Here is a 20,334-nt window from a genome sequence, read left to right as displayed (position 1 = left end):
GCTAAATGGGGCATGGATATTCTAGGTCCCTATACGCCTGCTACAGGTAGTAGGAAGTACATACTTGTTGCAGTCGACTACTTCACCAAATGGGTAGAGGCAGAGGCTGTTAAGGGGATCAAGACGAAGGATGTCATCTCGTTTATCTAAAAAAATGTTATCACTTGGTTTGGTGTGCCCATGTCCATGGTTTTTGATAACGGTCCCCAATTTGAGATGCCTGTTCTCAAAAATTGGTTGGGAGACCAAGGCATCTCACACTGCTTTGCATCATTCGGCCGACCACAAGCAAACGGCCAAGTAGAAGCTTTCAATAAGATCATCTCAGACGGTATCAAGAAGAAGATTAAGCGAGCAGGCGACCTATGGGCAGACGAACTACCACACGTTCTTTGGGTCATTAGGACGACTAAAAAAGGGGCGACTGGAGAGACTCCATTCCTCCTAACTTATGGGGCAGAAGTTGTTCTTCTAATAGAACACTATGAGCTGACTCTTCGTATAATGTTGTATGACGAAGAAGCAAATTGGGAGGTCATGCGCCTAGCATTGGATTCACTCCCAGAACGGAGGGGCAATGCAGCCCTGCGCCATGAAATCTACCGCCTGAGAATGACCAGGGCGTATAATAAAAGGGTACACGGGCGTCCACTCAAGGTGGGGGACTTTGTACTAAGAAAGATGGAAGCAGTCGGTAGGGCTAATGAGTCAGGAAAATTAACTCCCAACTGGGAAGGACCCTACCTGAAGAGGTCAGGGACGGCACCTACCGCCTGGAAACACCAGACGGCCAACCCTTGTCTCGAACCTAGAATGTAGATAATTTAAAGAAGTATTAATTTTTTTTTTTTTTTTTTTGGTAAATAGAAATTTTATTACCAAGAAGAAAAGTACACAGTACAAAAATTGGAGCAAACAGACCACCCAAACTACAAAGACCACAAGGCCAAACAACCACCAAAACCAGTTCAAGGCTCAAGGTTAACCACCTTCTAGGAAGAGTGCAAACCGGAGACAAGAACAAACCTGGATCCTAGCTACTGTTCACCTTCTAGGAAGGGTACCAGGAGCAAGGAACAAGCACTAACAGCTTAACAGAACTCAGAAAACAAGCCTGAACAAGAAATGCACGCAAAACAGCCCAAACTAGCCAAAAACAGCAAGGCAAATACAATAAAAACAAACACGAGACTAAAAAGAAAACCAGTCTGCCCTAAGACCAAATAAGCTTCCTTCTGTCAATCTCATTGCTTCTACAAGCAACTCTATACACCAGCTTCCTGAAAACAGTCTCAGCAGGTTCACAAGAGCCTTTAAATAGGACACTATTCCTCTGGATCCAAATACAATGAACTGCTTCAGCCAAGAACATCAAATGTAATCTGCTAATGTGATCAGTTCGTCTGCTTTTCTTGATAGCCCATTCTGTTTCCTGATGAAAACCCTGAACTGGTTTATGACATTTAAGGAGCTACAAGACTCTTGACCAAATCCTGGCAGAGTACTTACACAGGAAAAAAAGGTGTTGTACGCTTTCATTCTCTTCAAAGAAGTATTATTTTTAAATGATGTAAATGGCCGAGAGCTACTAATAAAGTTGGCTATTTTGCTTTATCTATATTGTATACAGAGGGGCATGCCGACTGGTAAAGCAGTCGACTACTCTCCATTTTATTTAAATATGTTTCCAATTAAGAGGGGCACGCCGCTTGTAGCCATACAAGCCGGCTACTCTCCACAACTTAGTTCGCCATGAACTACCCAAGGTCTATGACCGAATGATTAGACCAGGCGCCCAGCCAACTGATCCAATCTTTAAACTAATACGACCTGTCCCAACATCATAGCAGGCGTCCGGCGGCATCCTTTCGGATGAAATTTGTCGCAGAGAGCAGCTCCCTTTTGGGTGGAACATTGCTCTATAAACTAATTACACGGCACCTAGACGACTGCCCCAAGGGCAACCACGTAGCCGTTTTTGAGACAAGGATAACTCTAACACTAAACCAAACAAGTGTGAATCAGTTAACATCCGCGTCGGATGACCGACTGTATTACTTGGGATAAGTACAGCCGGTACCTCTTGAGTAAATAGCCAACAAAAATTGGCGAATCAAGGGGTTCAGTCGGCCTCCGCCGCCTGGTACCTCTACTACTCAAGCTCAGAAGATTACGAATGAGTAATCTCAAAGATTACTCATAAAACTCTCCCATAATTAGTAAGAATCTAAAAGGTATGACGAGTCCGCCTGTCCAAAGACAAAGAAAGGCTCTCGTACCACGACCCTTACTAAGATAATTTCTGTCCAAACCTGTCAATGTTTGAAAATCTAGTTCGAGGGTCGACTGGTTTTTGACAAACGGGGATTCAAGGACTATTCTCATGTTAAAGCAAACAGGTGGACTGGTTATAAGCGGCTTGTCCCTTTCAAACTTGAAAAAATTAAAAACACCTAACGTGTTTCCTAAAATACGTTGGGGATCCGACTGGGAAAATGGCCGACTGATCGCCTAACCTAGAACCCAGACAATCAGTCGTCCAGAGGCATAGGCAGTCGGTACCCAGTACACGCTCGCACTCCTTGGTTTACGATAAGTTACAGATTTTAAAACATTTTTAGCCGAAACAGTCGGTATGACATGCAAGCGGGTAGTAAGGATCCTCTACACTTAGCAAAAAACAAAGCATAGACAATATTCAGTGAGCAAAGACGATCGAAAGATGGTCGCCACATTCATATAAACAGCCCGCCACAAAGACCGGCAAAATATTCAAGAACCCTGGCCGGGTAAAGTGATACAAGAGCACACGGCACGCAGGCCGGAGAACAGAAAAATAATAAAGCTTTAAGCATTGGGAGGGGCTTCGGTGTTAGCTGTCGCCTGATCAAGCTCAATGATGGGCGCTTGATTCTTCAAGGCCCCCTCTTTTGACAACTCACCTTCAGGGGCAGGAGCTTTATGCGCATCCACCTCAATTGGTTGCAAGGCCACCACCTCCTCTTCCTCCTCTAAGCTGGAGTCGGCCGCCTTGTCTTCCTCAGCCGCCTGCCTTATGATCTGTTGGTTGTACTTTTCAGTACAAGCGTTGAACTTTTTCTCCCAGGCGGCATAGCTAGCTTTTGGGAAGAGGGTTGTCCAAGTCATTTTCATGATCTGAGCTGAGTCGTCCATCATGTCTTGGACTAAAGCCATCTTTTCTTTCTCGGCCTTGGCCAAAAGCTCATCAGTGAGGCTCTTCTCCTGCTTTTGCAGGCGGTCCTTGACGTTTTCCAAGGATTTTTGCAAAGACTCGTATTAGAGCGCCATCTGCCTGAGCGGCTTCAGCTCCTCTCGTAGAGTTTTGACAGTCGTCTCCAGCTCATTATTCTTCTTTTTGGCCGCCTCCAACTCGGTGCGGATAGTGGAAGTGGCCTGCGCCTGATAATAAAGAATATCAGTTGTCAAAATTTCATTTTGGGCAATTTGAAACATTGCCTTATCAACGTCAGAGGCGGCCATAGCTTTAGCAGCCTTTACCTCTTTGTTCTTGGCACTGATCGGCCTTTTGAGGCCGTGTACTCGCAACATGGTCTAAAAAAGGGAAAACATGCGTCAGATTTGGCAATAACAGGCGGCACGCAAAATCAACATTTTGAAATCATTCCAAGTTTACCTCAGAAAGGGAACCCATGATGCCGTCTAGGTCAAGGGTGCCGACTCCCTTGACCGCATCCCTCTCCTCTTGAGGGACGACTTTAATCATAGACTTGGCCATTTGGACCAAGTCTGGTTCCTGAGGGCCGCCTGCATCCAAAAAGAGAAGCGTCAAAAACATGAGGAAAACTATGAAGAAATAAGTTAAAACTAGCAGAGCAGTTTGTAATTCTTGGCGACCGACTGTCCCTAAGGACTAGTGAAGATTTACCCACGCTTTGTGGGGTGACTGGCTGTTTGTCAGCCAACTGCTTCCTGGCAGATCCAGGCGTACTCCCACCAGTCGTCTTCCGAACTTTTGAGTCCGGCTGTTGGGAGGAAGAGGGTTTGGACGTGCCCGCCTGCGAGAAATATGAAATTGTCAATACTAATAATTGCAGGCTTTCAAGGTAAAGTTCAAAAGACTAGAAACTCACTATGGGCGTCTCCTTGGCAGGAGAATCAGAAGAGGTCCGCTTCTGATGCATGATGGAGGCACGTAGCAAGGCGGCCGCCTTCTTTGATGCAGAAATTTGGTCCATAGCTTCAGCTGAAAATAAAACCGCAAAGAGTTAGAAAAAATTCGAAAGCAAAACTAAAAGATGTGGACATATGCTCAAGAGGCCGGCTACCTCTGGAGGACCGACTGCTAAGGCCACAGGCGGCCAGAAAATACTCGTCATAGAGCCATTGAAACTCTGGGACGCAGTTTAGGGGCACTTGCTCTCGTACCCTAGTAGTAGAGTTTGCCCTAATCTCTACTTTGAAGAGTCCTCGGTCAAGGATCTCTTCCCGAACCTTGCGGGGGACAAGCGGCATGCTGCGACCGCCTGCTAGAAGAGGCAGATCCTTGTTCCACCTATTGTAGTGCTTGTTCAACAGCTTGTCAGGGCTGACAATGATGAGGAAGATGTTTCTCCAATCCTTCCATTTATTTTCTTTGCCCCTTATCATTAGGTAGCCTTTGTGGCTCGTTATTTGGTACCAGTCGGTACCGCTTGCCTTGGGGGTCCGGCTGAGATAGTTCATATGGGTAAACGCCTCAAAATTCGGCTCCACCCCGTGCATTTCACATCTGGCTACATAGCCAAGGATGTTAAACCAGGAATTCGGGGCTAACTGCCATAGCCCCACCTCATATCCATCGAGGATTTGTTGAACAACCGGATGCAGGGGAAAGTGATGCCCAGCCTTAATGGCCGCCTCATAGCAGCCAAAACAGGCGTCCCCATAGCTGGTTCCCGCGGGCCAGACGACTGTATCCTCAGCATCCGGCACAAATACTTGAAAATCAGGACCCATCACATGGTCCGATAGAAAGGAGTCTTTTCGTTCTTTCATGGCCTTGATCCGGCCCTTTGGGACATGACAGTAATAAGGAGTATTCAACTCCCTATGAGAGGCGGATGGTTCCGACCAGTCGTCCCCCTTTTCAGATGCATGAGAAAGCCTCGCCTCATGCAAGCGAGCATGCCTTTCCTCTGAATTTATAGAGAGGCTGTAACACCTCCAATTCACTAGCTAATAATAAATAATATATAAAGGAAAAAAATAAACCACCTTAAATAAAAACTGCGAAAGCATACACCTAAATCGGAGGTATTACCGCCACACTCAACAACTTGTCAAGTGCTAAGGCTTACAAAATCCCAATAATTACAACTCAATAATCTAAGTGGGCTATTAATACAACTTTACAAACTTGTTATAAAATACTAATCGAAACACTTGAGCTCCTTTAGCTACGATCACTTGATCAACCTGTTTAGACAAACTTGACTGCTCACCATTAAGAACAAATTCCGAAATAGATCGTCGCAGGGCCACCATAAGAAAAAGACATGGCCGCAAACACAAGTAGCACAACAAAATAACACACACGTCAGCAAAAAGCTGAGTAATCATCACTGATCAAAATACAAAGAACAATAGAGTAATTAATATAATTAACTCACTTAAAATAATGTAGTTCGAAACTACATTACACATATACACCTCAAGGGTAAAATAACTCCGTACTCTGAAATAACCTTTGTCAAACTCAACCTCAAATAATAATAAGTCAAAATCAAGTTGTCACATAAAATTTATTACTTTAGTTAAGAAAGGGAAAGAGAACGCCAGTAAGCCGGGACTAGTCCCTGTCACCACCTACTTCACAAAGGGTCGCGCGTAACCCCAAATGGCCATAAATTAAACAGAATGTCCTTAGTGTGCACACCCCTCACTAATACCCATTGATTAGCAGGAAGACTAAACAGCAATATTCGTCAATTTAAACCAACTAGTAGCAACCATAACCACTAGTGGGCAACCTGTTCTTCACCCTTTCGGGTTTCATTTCCCTTCTTAATTTAATGTACATTTAAATAGATTAAATCGCCTCATCACATTGCACACAAGTATTGCACATATCAATTTAATCCCAAGTGACAGTATTTCAATTTCAATATTATTAGAACATAGTCATTTAACATGACATAATAGTTACAACTCGTTTCCCAATAAGCCTTGGAGACCATCAATCACATATAATCAATCATCAAAATTCCCAAGATTGTAATTTTATATAAAAAAAAAAAACTCATACGATACCAATAATCAAATTTTCAAAAATACTATACTAGTACACAATTATAGAAAACTAGTATATAATATGATTCCATAATATCATATGGTAACACATCCATCACGTATAATTACGTAAGCATATAGTTGGCACACAATAATACGTTGTACAATCAATACAAACAATAAGTTATAATTAAACAATTTCAAAGATTAAGATTGGTGTGATTACATAAAAATAAGTAATACAATCAAATTATAATCAAACAATTCCGAAAGATTGATAGTGTTATTACATATAATAATAAGAGTAAGCAAGCAACTCTAAAACGACGAGTGTGATAACATATAATAAACTATACAATCAATTTATAATCAAACAACACCAAAAGATTGATAGTGTGATTACTTGATAATAGATTATAAACATACAACTCAAAAAAAATTAAATTTGTGTAATTACCTTCGATAAAGTACAATGGAACAACAATATTCAAGGCAAAAATTAGATCAAGTGACGTTGCAATTTGTGCAGGTCCTCTATCGATCTCATAATGTAAATCATCAACATTTAAATCCATAGTCAAGATAATGGATAGTAGATAATGAAATAAAAGCTTATAAGAAAGAAAAAAAAAAATTGGGTTTGATTAACAAATATCAGGGCAATTGGAAAACGGCCGCTTTTCTTTTCTCTTTTTTTTTTTTTTTTTTTTTTTTTTTAAAAAAAGCAATTGATAACTTTATTAGGGTTTAAGATAATTTTTATAGGATAACAAAAATAAAGTATAAAAATTCATAAAATAATTTAAAATATCATATTTTAGCCATAAAATATATTTGATAAAATCTTAAAATATTCGGGTATTACAGAGGCGGCTTGAAGAGCTAGAGTTAGACTCGCTGTCAGAGGAGTCCAACCCCTCCCCTCTCCCTGAGGGGACCGACCCTTCTTCAAGGCCCATCTGCTGACTGGCCAGGTCAACAATGAAGTGGGAAGGGGCTACCTTAGCTCCCTCTTTAGAGCTCTCGGCAGAAGGGCTACCTTGGGTCCCTGCGGTATCAGGCGGCTGGTCCGATAGCTCGCTAATTTGAACCCGGAACGAGGAGCCATCCGAGTTTTCAATCCTCGTTGTTCTTTTTGTTCTTGCCATACTGTCCTGCATAGATACAAAGATAGTTGGATTCCAGGACTCGCTCAAAGTTTGAAGTACCGCAGAGCAGTCGGCACCCCTAGTCCTAGACTCAGCCGTCCCCGGTGACCGGCTAATTGCTAACCTAGGTCGTGCCGGATGCTTTTGAGGCCTCATTTTCAAAAAAAAAAAAAAAAATGCAAAAGGAAAACTGAAAAAGGATAAAGGAACAGTCGGTTACCTGAAACTTAAATTCTGGATGAAAAGATTGACCGAACAGGCGTCCCACAAAAAACAAGCGGTTAGTAAAAGCAGTCGTCCAAAAAGTCAGAGCTCAAGTTCAGGGGTCCGAGAGTTCTCTTGAAAAAGTTCGCAAATGTGAACAAAAGACTTGGTCAACATGCCTTTATATAGGGCAAAGGAGAATGCAAAGAGTCGCTTCCAAATTCATAAAACGAGCGGGAAAAATGCTCGGCCCGTCATAGGGCGACACCTGTAGCAGGTCGTCGCCTATTACAGGCCGACACCTGTCACAGGTGACATGTGAACAGTCACGTGCCACCTGTGAGGGGCAAATGATTAGGGGATTTTTCCCTAACAATCATCACTTGACAAGTGGACCATTCAGGCTCCGCCAAGTCTCCGCCACATGGACCAATTGGAGCCTGCCACGTGTCAAGTATTGACTAGTCCACCTTGGACCTCTTATGCTACGACACGTGGCCTCCCCCATGACAAATGGGAAAATCGGCCACCTAGGCCCAAAGTCTTGTGGAAGCCCAGTCAGCCCTAGGTTAATCTAAACCTAGTATTTGGCACGTTTCCCAAGGTTATAAATACTCTAATTAATCCTGATTAAAGGAGGTTAAGAGATTTAATTACACTCACCTAAACACTTTGATCACTCCTCACCTAGAGGAACCAGATCTTCCAACCTTTACTTTTCCGCACTATTCACTCCTCAAGCAAGTACTAACTTGATCGTCCGAGGCGGAACTCCCACCACAAGGAGTCTCCGTTATTTTGCAGGTACATGCGCACGGATCCTGTCCCGGAATTGTAACTCTCCCGCAGGACATCAGAAAACCCCAAAACAACTGTTATAAGAATGTAAAAGTTATATTTTGTAAATGATTTTTGTAACATAAGTAATAACTTTTACACAACCCGTGCTTAGAACGGGCCTAAAAGCTAGTTTTAATAAATAAATAAAAATTTAATGCAAACACCGCCTCCTTGTATATTCTCTCACAATCTAGATGAAAACATAAGGCTAAATACAAGTTTCTCAATTAAGAAACATAAGGTTTCTCAAAGGGTTAAAGTTATCTTTTCAACCAATAAATATAAGGATAACAATGTAATTTTATGATTTCCCCCCCCCCACCCTCTACCCTCTTTCCCTCTCCTCTAGCTATACTCCACCAGACTGCCACCATCAACACTCCCCACTGCACGGCTACCTCTGTTCCGCCGCTCCAACCCCACGACATAGCACCATACCGCCTCATCACTCCAACTACCCGACGATTAGCAAATACCTTTCCCTAAGGGGCTAGTATGGGCCTAATTTACATACTTTGCTACTAGGATATATTTTGTTCGGTTGGCCAGCTTACCGCCGCGAATTGAAGCAGTCTTTAAGTGTTCTTCCCACCATTGAAGCAACTTCTGAGTTACTTATGGAATTTTTAATTTCAAAATTTTGTGGCTTCGCCGTAGGAAATGACCGCCGAAAATGGTTGGTTAGGATTGGTGTATGCAGTGTTGTTGGGTTGTTGACTGAGATTTTGGTGAAGAAATCGCCATTGTTACATTGAGAAAGCAAGAAGGAAGGAGGAGGAAGAGGGTAAGTCAGCAACATATTGAGAAACATCCTATGATGGGACTTGCTCAAAACATAATGGCTAACATTTAAATGTACATTGTGGGTTTATTCGTTTTTTTTTTTTTTTTTTTTTTCAATTTTCAATTATTTGAAAAACTAAATAATTTTCAATTTTCAATTTTCAGTTATTTGAAAAACATAATGACTTGTTCTTCTATCGTCTAAAACCCTCCCGGATGCGCTGAAAGCTCGTTCGGAGGCAACGGAGGAGACTTGGATACCAAGAATGTCTCGTGCCATTGCCGCCAAAGTTGGATGCTTCGTGCTTTGTTGTTTCCACCATGCAAGGAGGTCGAGGCTGTTTATCTCATTGTCATCCATGCCCTTGGTGAAGTCGTAACTCAGGTACATTTGTAACTCCGAGACATTGCTTTGCGTTCTCCTTATTGATGAATCACCTGAAAACCTTGAAATCAAGTTAGTAGCTTGTGAAAATAAATGTTTGGCCTTTTTACTTACGTTTTTGGATGGTTGGGAAGGGCCTAAGCGAGGAACGGTGCCATATTTGGTTTCATAGACTCTAAATAAAGCAAAAAACTGATCCTTCACATTACTCTTATAGGTATCTACATTATCGTCAAGAACCATGTATTGAAAATAAATGTCAACTAATATAAATGTATTTTCATACTTTTACCTAGGATCTAATATGGAAGCAAAAATATCAATCAAAGGAATTTCACTATAATATTTACGCCACTTTGTTTCCATTGCTGGAAGATACTGATCATATTGATCATACCCAATGTGAAAAGTTGGGCGAGTAAACATGCATTTGAAAGAAAGTTTTGAGCACAAGGATTATAAACAGAAGAAAAACAATACGTCATGTTATATAATAACTGTAAAAATTGCATATATCGTTCACATTTATCCCAATCATCCTCATATATAGCATTGTTTGGAAATTTTTGGTTGTAAAAAATTGTCAACAGATTCTTGTACTCAATTGCCTTAGTTAATATGTCATAGGTGAAATTCCACCTAGTAGGGAAATCGGTTTTGATTTTTATTGCTCTTATCTTTTGTTGTTTTAGAAAACTCTTCCATTTTTGGTATCTCATGTTTGAGCTATTAATAGACATAATAGCATCTCTAATTTTGTTGTAGTAGGGACCAATTGCTCTAATTCCATCTTGTACACATAAGTTAAGAACATGGCAAACACATCTAGTATGAAGTGCGTCACCATCTAATATTACATCGGTCAAGTTTTGTTTGACATAATTAGCAGTATATGTCATTGAGGTTGCATTGTCAAATGTCATAGACATGATTTTTTCTCGAAGGTTGTATTCATTTATTGCTTCCATTAAATGGTGAGCAATGTTAATACCAGTGTGGGGGTATTCTAACATTTTGAAATGAATTATTTGTTTTTGTAAAAACCATTGATCATCTACCCAATGGCAAATCACACATAAATAGTGATATTTATAACCACGATCCCAAGAATCAGCGGTCAAAGACACTCTACAATTAAGTTTGGCGGTCAAAGACACTCTACAATTAAGTTTACTCAATTCATCTTGTAACCGCATTTTGTACTCTAGGAAGTTTTTCATGGCGGCGGAACGAACAGTTTTCCTAGAGATTCTTTTATGCTGGGGTTGTAATGCTTTGTTAATGTAAGTGTTAAATGGGTCACTTTCGGAGAAAAAAAAAAGTTGTTCGGCGTGTACTATTATTTTCCCTAGTTCATCCCTATCCCTCTCATAGTTGTAGGTAAAGCCGTGTGGATGGAATTGGGAAATTTTTGGGTGGGTTGGATCACTAGCTAGTTTTGCACAACTATTCATGTGTCTACATTAGTGTCCCATCCCGGACTTGGATTGTGCCGAGTATATATCACCACATGTTTACATTTTGCTTTTGTTTGATCTTTATTTAGTAGAAAATAATGCCATACATCACTTTTGCGGCTTTTGATATTTACCATATCACTTTCGGTTAACCATTGCTCTTGTGTGTTTGGGAATTGGATGTTTGTAGTGCTTTTCCTCCCTTTTGGGGGTCAATTCCACCTAATTTCTTGGATTTGTTGGTTAGAAGTAGAACCAGAGGCATTTAGGGTATCTTGTTGGCTACCTTGGCTAGAATAAAAATTTTGTGGGTCAAAAAAATTAGGTGGGAATTGACCAAATTGTGGAATTTGGTTTGGTGGTGGGAATTGGTTCGATGGTGGAAATCCGGGCATATTATTCATGTTATAGGGTTGAAAACCGGAAATACCATCGTGCCTAAATTGTTCAAAGACTAGGGGGACGTTACCGGGGTCATTGGTCGGACTTGAAATTGGGGGGGGGGGGTAATTAGATTAGGTGATTCCCTAGAACTATTACCACGGGCTGTAACACCCCCAAAATTCGGGTCATTATAAACAATAAGAGTAACCCTTTTCTTTCAAAACCGACCATCGAACCTTGGGAGTGTTACTGCTACACTTATTTTCCATAGAAAATAAATGCAAAGCAAAACGAAATACCATTTATAACTAAGTGATCTAAGTGGCGACAAGAATAAAATAGTCGTTACATCCAAACTGTAAAACATTTTAAAACATTAAATGAAAGGAAAATAACTAAGTTCAGAGTTAACTAAAAAAAAAAATCTTAGTTACGTGATTATTCTAACGTCTCCTCACACGTAACCGAGTACCCTTTAACCAACCTGCAAAATAAATCAGAAACAAGAAAAGAGAGAAAACTCCCAAAATCAGATAAACCGAGTAATTCCAACTCCATCCCGTAAAATAATAATTTTAGTTCGAAAACATTTTACCCAACACACTTTTATCAACACCATAATAACAAGAAAAAAAAAATCAAGTTGTCACATAAAATTTATTACTTTAATTAAGAAAGGGAAAGAGAGCGCCAGTAAGCCGGGACTAGTCCCTGTCACCACCTACTTTACAGAGGGTCGTGTGTAACCCCAAATGGCCAAACATTAAACAGAATGTCCCTAGTGTGCACACCCCTCACTAATACCCATTGATTAGGAGGAAGACTAAACATCAATATACTTTAATTAAACCAACTAGTAGCAACCATACCACTAGTGGGCAACCTGTTCTTCACCCTTTCGGGTTTCATTTCCCTTCTTAATTAATGTACATCTTACTAGATTGAATTGTCCGATCACATTGCACACGAGTATTGCACAAAATCAGTTTAATCTCAAGTAACAATATTTTAGCTTCAGTATTTTTAAAACAGAGTCATTTTACAAGACATACTAGTTACAACTCGTTTCCCAATAGGACTTGGAGACCATCAATCACATATAATCAATCATCCAATTCCCACGATTTTAATTATATATAAAAAAACTCATACGATTTCAAATAATCAAATTTTCGAAAATACCATACTAGTACACAATTATAGAAAAACTAGTATATAATATAATTCCATAATATCATACGATAACACATCCATCACGTATAATTACGTAAGCACATAGTTGGCACACAATAATTTAAAACAATTTCCTAACGGGATTCTAAAGATGATGGACATTGAAAATTACCTTGAATTGCGCGTAAAATCTCAAGGTAAATAACCTCCAAAACGTTCACCTAGTAGCCTCCGTCTACAACAAACAATAAAATAAACTAATTCAGTCCTACTCGTATAGCTAATAATCTAATACGAAGTTAGGAGTAGTACGAGACGGAAATAAAACTTATGAGTCAACAGTGTTAGAATTGTAAGGAATTGTATACTAAATAAATAAATGGTCCACTATACTACTTCCTCCACTACCACACTTTTCCATTCCTCTTCTGCAAACTCACGCACCAACTCCAAAAAGAAAAAAGATACTTCAAGATTTCTACTTGGAGAAACAAGCCAATTTTCTTGAAAAGAAACCTTTCAGTTCGTCAATTACAAGTTCACCAAGAAGCAAGAAGATTAAAGAAATTGAGTAGGTAAAACAAGAAATCAAGAGAAGGTTCAATGAACGAAAGTGTAATTCGTAATGGGTTGGCTGACAATTGTTATTAAGAAGGAAGAAGGTGAAGAAGGACCATGGCTTACCGTTGATATATCAAAGAGATGGGTATTATTTGATAGTGTTTGTATACGGCATATCAATTATGGGATTTAGGGTATATATAACTTAGAAATCTTAGGTTTAATTGCTTTAGAATACTCAAAAGATAAGACCCAATTTCAATTTGAGTTTGTTACTAGCTTTGAAAAGATAAGCTTAAATTTTTTTTTTTTTTTTTTTTTTTTTTTTTTTTTTTTTTTTTTTTTGTTTTCAAAATCAGCTTCTGTGAAGCTCCGAAATCAGTTTTTTTTTTTTTTAAAATAATAAATCCGAAAATGGGAACAAAATAATAATTATTAAATTTTTTTTTTTAAATTTGAAAATAATTATTAACTTAAACTGTATACTAGAAAAATCGTTGATTAAAAATAATCAAAAATTTGGGGTATTACACGGGCTTTCCTAGAGGATGATGGATTGTTCGTGTTTGGTGATGCCATAATTAACAATAATAACAATTTTAACAATAACAATAATAATAATTAATAACAACAATTATAACAATAACAATAATAATAATTAATAACGACAATTATAACAATAACAATAATAATAATTAATAACGATAATTATAACAATAACAATAATAATAATTAATAACAATAATAATAATAAGTATTTTAACAAAAATAATAAAGATTAGTTAGATTTTACAACCGTGCTTCAACGCTTTCCACTAATTACGATTACGATTTTTAACTTTTTTTTGATATTAATAAATAATAATTAGAGAATATAAAAGAATAAGAGATTAAGAGAAGAGATGAGTTGAATTGTGATTTGAAAGTGAAGTGAAATTTGGTATTTATAGGCAAATTGGGAAAAAGAGCCGTTAATGGTCGTTAGAAAGAGAGGAAGAGCAACGGCACAATTGAGCAACAACGACTCTAATTATAGCCGTTATTGGCATGCCAGGCCAGGCCGGCACGCGGGCCGTGCCAGGAGTCGTGCCTGTCGGGCCGTGCCACGAGTCGTGCCTGACAGGTTGGCACGCGAGCCAAGAGGCAGGCTCGTGCTAGGCCGTGCTGAAAATTTGCAAATTCTGTCCGTGGCACGGCCCACGACACGCTAGGCGACAACCGTGCCAGGCCGGGCCAGCTGCCGTGCCACGCCGACTTTTGTGCCAGGCCAACCCGGCCCGTGCCGAGCTTTAGTTGGGATTATTTAAAGTAAATCGCCAATAATTAAGATTATTAAAGTGTATTTTTCCTATTTAATAATGTTGGAATTAAAAGTAATGGAGGTAGTACTTGCATTTAGAGTCATAAAATCTGTCGGAGTGGTGGGCAAGACACTAGGCTAATTAAACGAGATCATATGAATACAAAATACAATACTAATGAGGCCTCTAAAACAAAATCAGTCATGGAAAATTTTGAGAAGGTGACAATTTCAGAGAAAATGGAAGATTCAAGTTCTAATACCCTCAATCTGCTTCGCAAATTTCTCTCTCTTCAGCTACGAAGAGCCGAAGCTTATGCCAAATTACGAGAGTATAAACCCTAAACCCTTTTATCAATTGTCATACTTTTTAGTTTGAATTTATTGTTACTATCGTCAAAAAGCAATTTAATTAAATTCATAGAGTTTACGGATTGAAATTGTTGTTCTAGTAATTTAGGCATAATACTAGTTTCCTTGTGCTGTGTTTTTTTTTTTTTTTTTTTTTTTTTTTTTTTTTTTTAATTTTTTTTAATTAATTAGGCTCCCATGAGTTTTTGTGGGAGTTAATTTGGTTTATGCCCTTTATGTTGTTAAATTGGTGGAAATAATTAAGATGTTTATGACAGATTTCAGTGATCAGTTGGGTTACAGCTTTTCAGATTTGAGTATGTTAATTTACTATGGTTTGTATTAGCTGATCAAGTGCCAAAATACTCGCATCCTATTGAAGAATGATATTGGAATAAAATTAAATTTTGAATGTCAGTCGTATTTGATTCGAATAGTTGGGGTGTTTAACCGTGTAATGTGGAGACATTTACTTCTTTGTTATCATCAAAACTGCTTATTGATATCTTGGCTTAGGTTGTGAAGCATTCAATGAGAGAATTTTGCTATGTCAACATGGGATGTGAATTAGTTGACATGAAATTTTGAACTTATTCTTCATCTTTGTGTCAAATGATAAAATCCCGGTTCCATCGGTGGCAGGAGAGGTTAATTTTTTGAGGAGAATAAAGATAGGTTACATACAAATTTTTGTATTTAAACCCTCTGCATACGATTTTTGATGATCACTTGTTTAGGCACTTGCCCTTCACATCATCATTAATTGAATATTATGGTAAGAATGATTTTTTGTGCTCCTTGTCGAGTGAAAATTCCTAAAATGTTAGTCTATTCAAAGGTCAAACCTTGAATCCATGTTTGTACTTTTTTAAGTTGGAAAAGCATCACTTTAGCATTAAAAGGCTAGAGGATTATAAATTTAACGGTAAATTTAATTAAACTGGTTCAAGACGAGAATTAAAAAGTAAAATTTTACATGTTATCACGGGTTTATGCTTGAATAGCCATTTCTATGATCAGTAATCATTGCTTAGTGAATTTTGGAGAATCTAATTGATGTTTTACTGAATTCAAGTCTTTTCATTTTTAAAAATGTTGCATATGAAACATATAAGTCAATTCCCTGTTATAAATGGTAGTGTGGTGCAAAAGGTTGTATTGTTGCAGAATATGATTTCACAATTTGCTTGGTGATGATTTTCATTGCTTATATAATATGTTAGCTTTAATGTTAAATATATCTTCTTTTGTTAATCTGATTTATTGAAAAACACAACAGTGGTTTTTCTGAGTACATGATCTCAGGGGTGGAGTCAACTTACCAACAGCTTTGCAGTGAGGTCACAATAGAGTTCAGTGATTGCTCAAAACAAGTAAGACCTGTGATCGCATAGGTTCTCTATCTTTTGCGTTTCTGTTTGCCTTTTGTGCTGGTAATTGTTTCTTTATTTACCTGAACAACCCTAATATTCATTTTCTGATGCAGGTTCGTGAGATTGAATCCCAATTTCTGAATCCTGACTGCTTTAGAGATGATTTGGCTAGATTATTGAGGTCTGTTCAAGAGCTGGAGAAGCAAAAACTGCACTTGGTAAGATCATTAATTTACAGCTTTTACACATTTATTACAAGAACTTGGAGTCCTTCCTAGGATCTGTTTTGGATTTGCTAATACTGCTCAAGTTTGTCAGTGTGTAAACTTGATATACTTAGGTAGTGTTCTCTTCACTGAATTTCACTTATCTTACTTGTCGGTGAAGAGGAGAGATAAGGGTGGTGTCTTCCATGGAAAACGTGGAGTAGGGAGAGAGGATGTGGCGGTGATCAGTGAGGAATGATGGGTCTGACTGAGGTGATAGAAGATGAGGGAAGGGTAATAAAGGGTATAATGTTTTTATTATGTTGAAAAGGTGAGGGTAAATAAGGAAAAGTGTAATGTTAAATTTGCCAATAAAGGAAACATGTTAAGTAAAATATACTTCCTAGGCTTATCAACCCTTATCTGAACTTATTAACCCTTAAGGAAACATGTTAAGTAAAATATACTTCCTAGGCTCAAGTTTGTTCCATGTTTGACTTGCTCATATAATTGCTTTTCTTCTTTAATTTCCGTAGCAGCAGCTGTTATATCTTATATGTATTACTATTGCATACATCTATGTAATGGTGATTTAAGTGAAATTTATGAAGAGGCTGCAGTGCTGCACTTTGCTCACAGAATTTTTTTCAGTAGTTTGATAATTAGTCTGATTTTTGTGTTAGTCCCTTGAAGACAGGGGGAGGAAGAGAGGGAGGGGGGGGGTGGTAGGATGGTAAAGATGAGGGTAAATGTTATATCCTTCTGCCTGCTTGTGATCGGATGCTCCGAAGTCATTGTAGGCACAGGCCGAACTCTTTTCCACTAAAGAGCTACTTGGTGGAGCTATGTCCATTACTTTTTATGCATTCCCACTCCTGCTTAGATTGATAGTTTTGCACCTAAAAATCTAAGTTGAACATGAGTTGGAAATTGGAAATTTAAGCGGTTTGAATATTTTACTTGTAAGGTAGCAAGAATCAATATTTGTTCATAAAAATTAGAAAACTATAAATGAATTATGTGTAAAAACTAAGAAATTATTAAAGGTGGAAAGTCAAGCAAGTTGCAATGAAATTGGAAATATGTGGTTTTAAGCACTCACCCCTAATGGTGGAAGGGTGAAACATACAAGGTGGTGCATAACTATAGCGCTTATTATTGGAACAAATTATGAAACCAGCTGTATCCTAGAGTGCATATATATCAGCTCTTAATGTTAATTTGCAACAAGAAACATATGTACTATCTTGGTGTAACTCGTTACTTATCCCTTTGGTGTTTGTGTTGACATCACACTATGGCAAGCACAATGCACGGCTTGCCCAGTATTCACCTAAATTGATGCTTCCTAGGATGGAGTTTGAGTAATCAACTGGAAAGAGAGGGAGAGATGGAGAATCAGCAGATTTTAAAATTTTGGAAGATATCTAGGGCTTCTGTTTGTTACTGAATTTGTAATGTGGATCTCACTTTAGCATGCGTATAGGCCGGAACTTTGGCATGAACTTTTCCAATCAGCATACGCATCCTTAGTGTTTTCAAAATTTTGTTCTGGTTGTGCCAATGTGCCATACTAATTTCCTTGAAAGACGTCACAGCTGATGAATCATGTAGTTTTAGCGTGTGAAATGGATATCCTATATATTTTCATTGAAGGACGTCACAGTTGATGAATCATGTTGTTGTTGGGAAAGTGCAATCAGTCAGCAGGTAATTTCTGTCTGATACATTTAAGTGCTGTAGATTCTTTTTGGATATATTCTTAGCTCTAAGAATATTTGTTTGACCTTGTGTCCTCCTTAGGTGTTAAATCCTTTGTCTGCTGTGGAGTTGGTTTATTTATTTTTTGGTTAAAATCTGTACTAAGTTACCAATCATATGCTGTACAAATAACTTGAAAGGATTTTGGTTCCCGATTTGTCCATGCCAAGAACGCATATTATTAATCTGAGGTACCCCAGTGCTCTAATTTCCCTTTATCATATTATTAATCTGAGGTTCCATATCTGTGAACTCAGCATACTGCAAATTCCATCACCTTGAACCTACTGAATTCAATAGACATAGACGTGTCCTTTTTTTTTTTTTTTTTTTTTTTTTTTAATCTGACACTGTTTCTGTTGGTCGAAAGACTGCAACAATTCAGGTGTTGAAGAAGGCTGGGCGACCATCTGAACGGGTTGTAACTCATGAAAATTGTAGGTTTAAAAAGCCAATGCATCATGAATGTGTGCATGTCCACGAGTTAACTGATGCAGCTGGGACTGAAGAAGCAGAGGCAGATGCAGAGTATGATAATGCTGTTAAGGAAGCCGTTCAAGGTGTGCAAGAGGCAGTGACCTCTATAAATGAACACTTAGAAGAAATTAGATATGAAATAGCTGCTCTAGAGTCTGAGTAAACTGTCTAGCTTGTGAAAGAAATCAGTGAATATTGTTGGGATAGGGAGTTTAATCTGTGCAGAAGTAACATTTTTACCCTTCGTTGTAACAGCTCAATTTATCAGCCAATAACATATAATACTAGTCGAATTTTCCCAAGAAAAAGAGTGAAGCTTTATTCCCTTTTTACTTTCACAAAAATTCAGCTTTGAAAAATTCATTAACTGAGGAAAAAATTAATATACTTGCACCTGAAATAGGACTCCATAAGAATGAGAAAAAAGGTACAAAAATTATGCCTACTAGATCTTAAACAACTTTTTTTTGAGGATAAGATCTTATAAACTTTTGTCAAATAGTAGTACTTTTGTGAGAGCAAATTTAAGTTTATCACTATGATAAACTTAAAATGTTTATCAAGGAGTATAAACATATTTTAAGGTGTTTAGTTAGGGGTAAAAATGATATTGATAGTAACTTGAATATTGACAACGTTAGTGGAGACCTTCTGTAACATTTTCTCTCTTGCCAATTTCTTTTTCTTCTTCCTTTCATCCCCTTCTAAACGTTCCAATGGAGGAATTGAAGCTCATGAGTAGCTTTAATAAAGAAGGACGACAAAACCCTATCCGTTAGGGTTAACCATGCCCTTGGTTTCTCTATTTTTCTTAGGGTTTAGATCAATTCGCCGCCGGAATTCGGTGGAGAAAATGTTAGTTGTCCATTGAAGCTCACTAATTCCTCCATTGAAGCTCACGATTGATTGAGCTTAGAGGTACTGCACTAAATTTCTGCTGCACCTTGTGGTGTTGGTGATGATGAAATGGTGTTGGAGGAAGCAGATGATGAAAGGCGCGAGAGGAAAAAGATGAAGAACAAGAAATTGGGTGGGAGGAAGAAATGATGAAAGTCTCTAACACCATCAATTTTCGTCTGACAATGACATGTGGAAAAAAGGAGAAACAATTTTTTTAATGCACAACACAATTTTCAAGATCAAATATTTACTAAAATGCCATTTGATAAACATGAAATTGTTTATCATTGTGAGCAACCTGGGCTTGCTCCTTTTTTAAAAAATGGTAAAATGTTATCTAAAATAGCTTCATAAAGGGGGAAGAGGGGGGGGGGGGGGGGGGGGGGGGAAGAAGAGTCTAAGAAGAGATCTATGATATTGATGTATATCCCATGTAAACTGTACAAACCCTAAATTTTAAATTCCCTTTGTTCACTTCCAATTCTTTGAGATTTGTTTTTGTTACCTTTATTCTTTTTGTTTCTTTTTATAACTATTTAATATTCACTTGTTCACCACGACATCTATTCAAGGTGCTCATTATCCCCAAGGGTTGAATTGTGCACTATATCACCTATCCAAGAGGCTCATTAGCCCTAATGTTGAATTTCAATTAGTTTCATCTAACAATTCGAATAGACTAATACCTTTATATATCTTAAAAGATGTAATGTACAAAAGTTATAAAACAAACTTAATACTTCTTGTTTGACATTGCTCGATCAACATGTGCTAAGATTATG

The 20,334-nt window shown here is 38.2% G+C and overlaps 1 protein-coding gene across 1 annotated transcript; it reads left to right on the top strand.

The window, feature by feature from the left end:
* The first annotated feature begins 14,575 nt into the window (after positions 1–14,575).
* LOC110724596 lies at positions 14,576–18,960 on the top strand. The gene is made up of 4 exons (XM_021904009.1): positions 14,576–14,816; positions 16,115–16,208; positions 16,322–16,426; positions 18,546–18,960. The coding sequence occupies exons 1-4, from the start codon at positions 14,641–14,643 to the stop codon at positions 18,813–18,815; spliced, it is 645 nt and encodes a 214-aa protein (XP_021759701.1). The 5' UTR covers positions 14,576–14,640; the 3' UTR covers positions 18,816–18,960.
* The last annotated feature ends 1,374 nt before the right edge of the window (positions 18,961–20,334 follow it).

This window comes from Chenopodium quinoa, unplaced genomic scaffold (genome assembly GCF_001683475.1).
Source record: "Chenopodium quinoa cultivar QQ74 unplaced genomic scaffold, ASM168347v1, whole genome shotgun sequence".
Taxonomy (NCBI): domain Eukaryota; kingdom Viridiplantae; phylum Streptophyta; class Magnoliopsida; order Caryophyllales; family Amaranthaceae; genus Chenopodium; species Chenopodium quinoa.
Note: the sequence above shows the minus strand (reverse complement) of the source record. Positions and strands in the feature narration are given on the sequence as shown.

Bases quoted from the DNA above. Each gene is read 5' to 3' on its own strand.
- LOC110724596 (XM_021904009.1), top strand. From the start codon at position 14,641: ATGAATACAAAATACAATACTAATGAGGCCTCTAAAACAAAATCAGTC. The intron at 14,817-16,114 runs GTATAAACCCTA...AAAACACAACAG, and splicing joins GCTTATGCCAAATTACGAGA to TGGTTTTTCTGAGTACATGA. The intron at 16,427-18,545 runs GTAAGATCATTA...GTTGGTCGAAAG, and splicing joins AGAAGCAAAAACTGCACTTG to ACTGCAACAATTCAGGTGTT.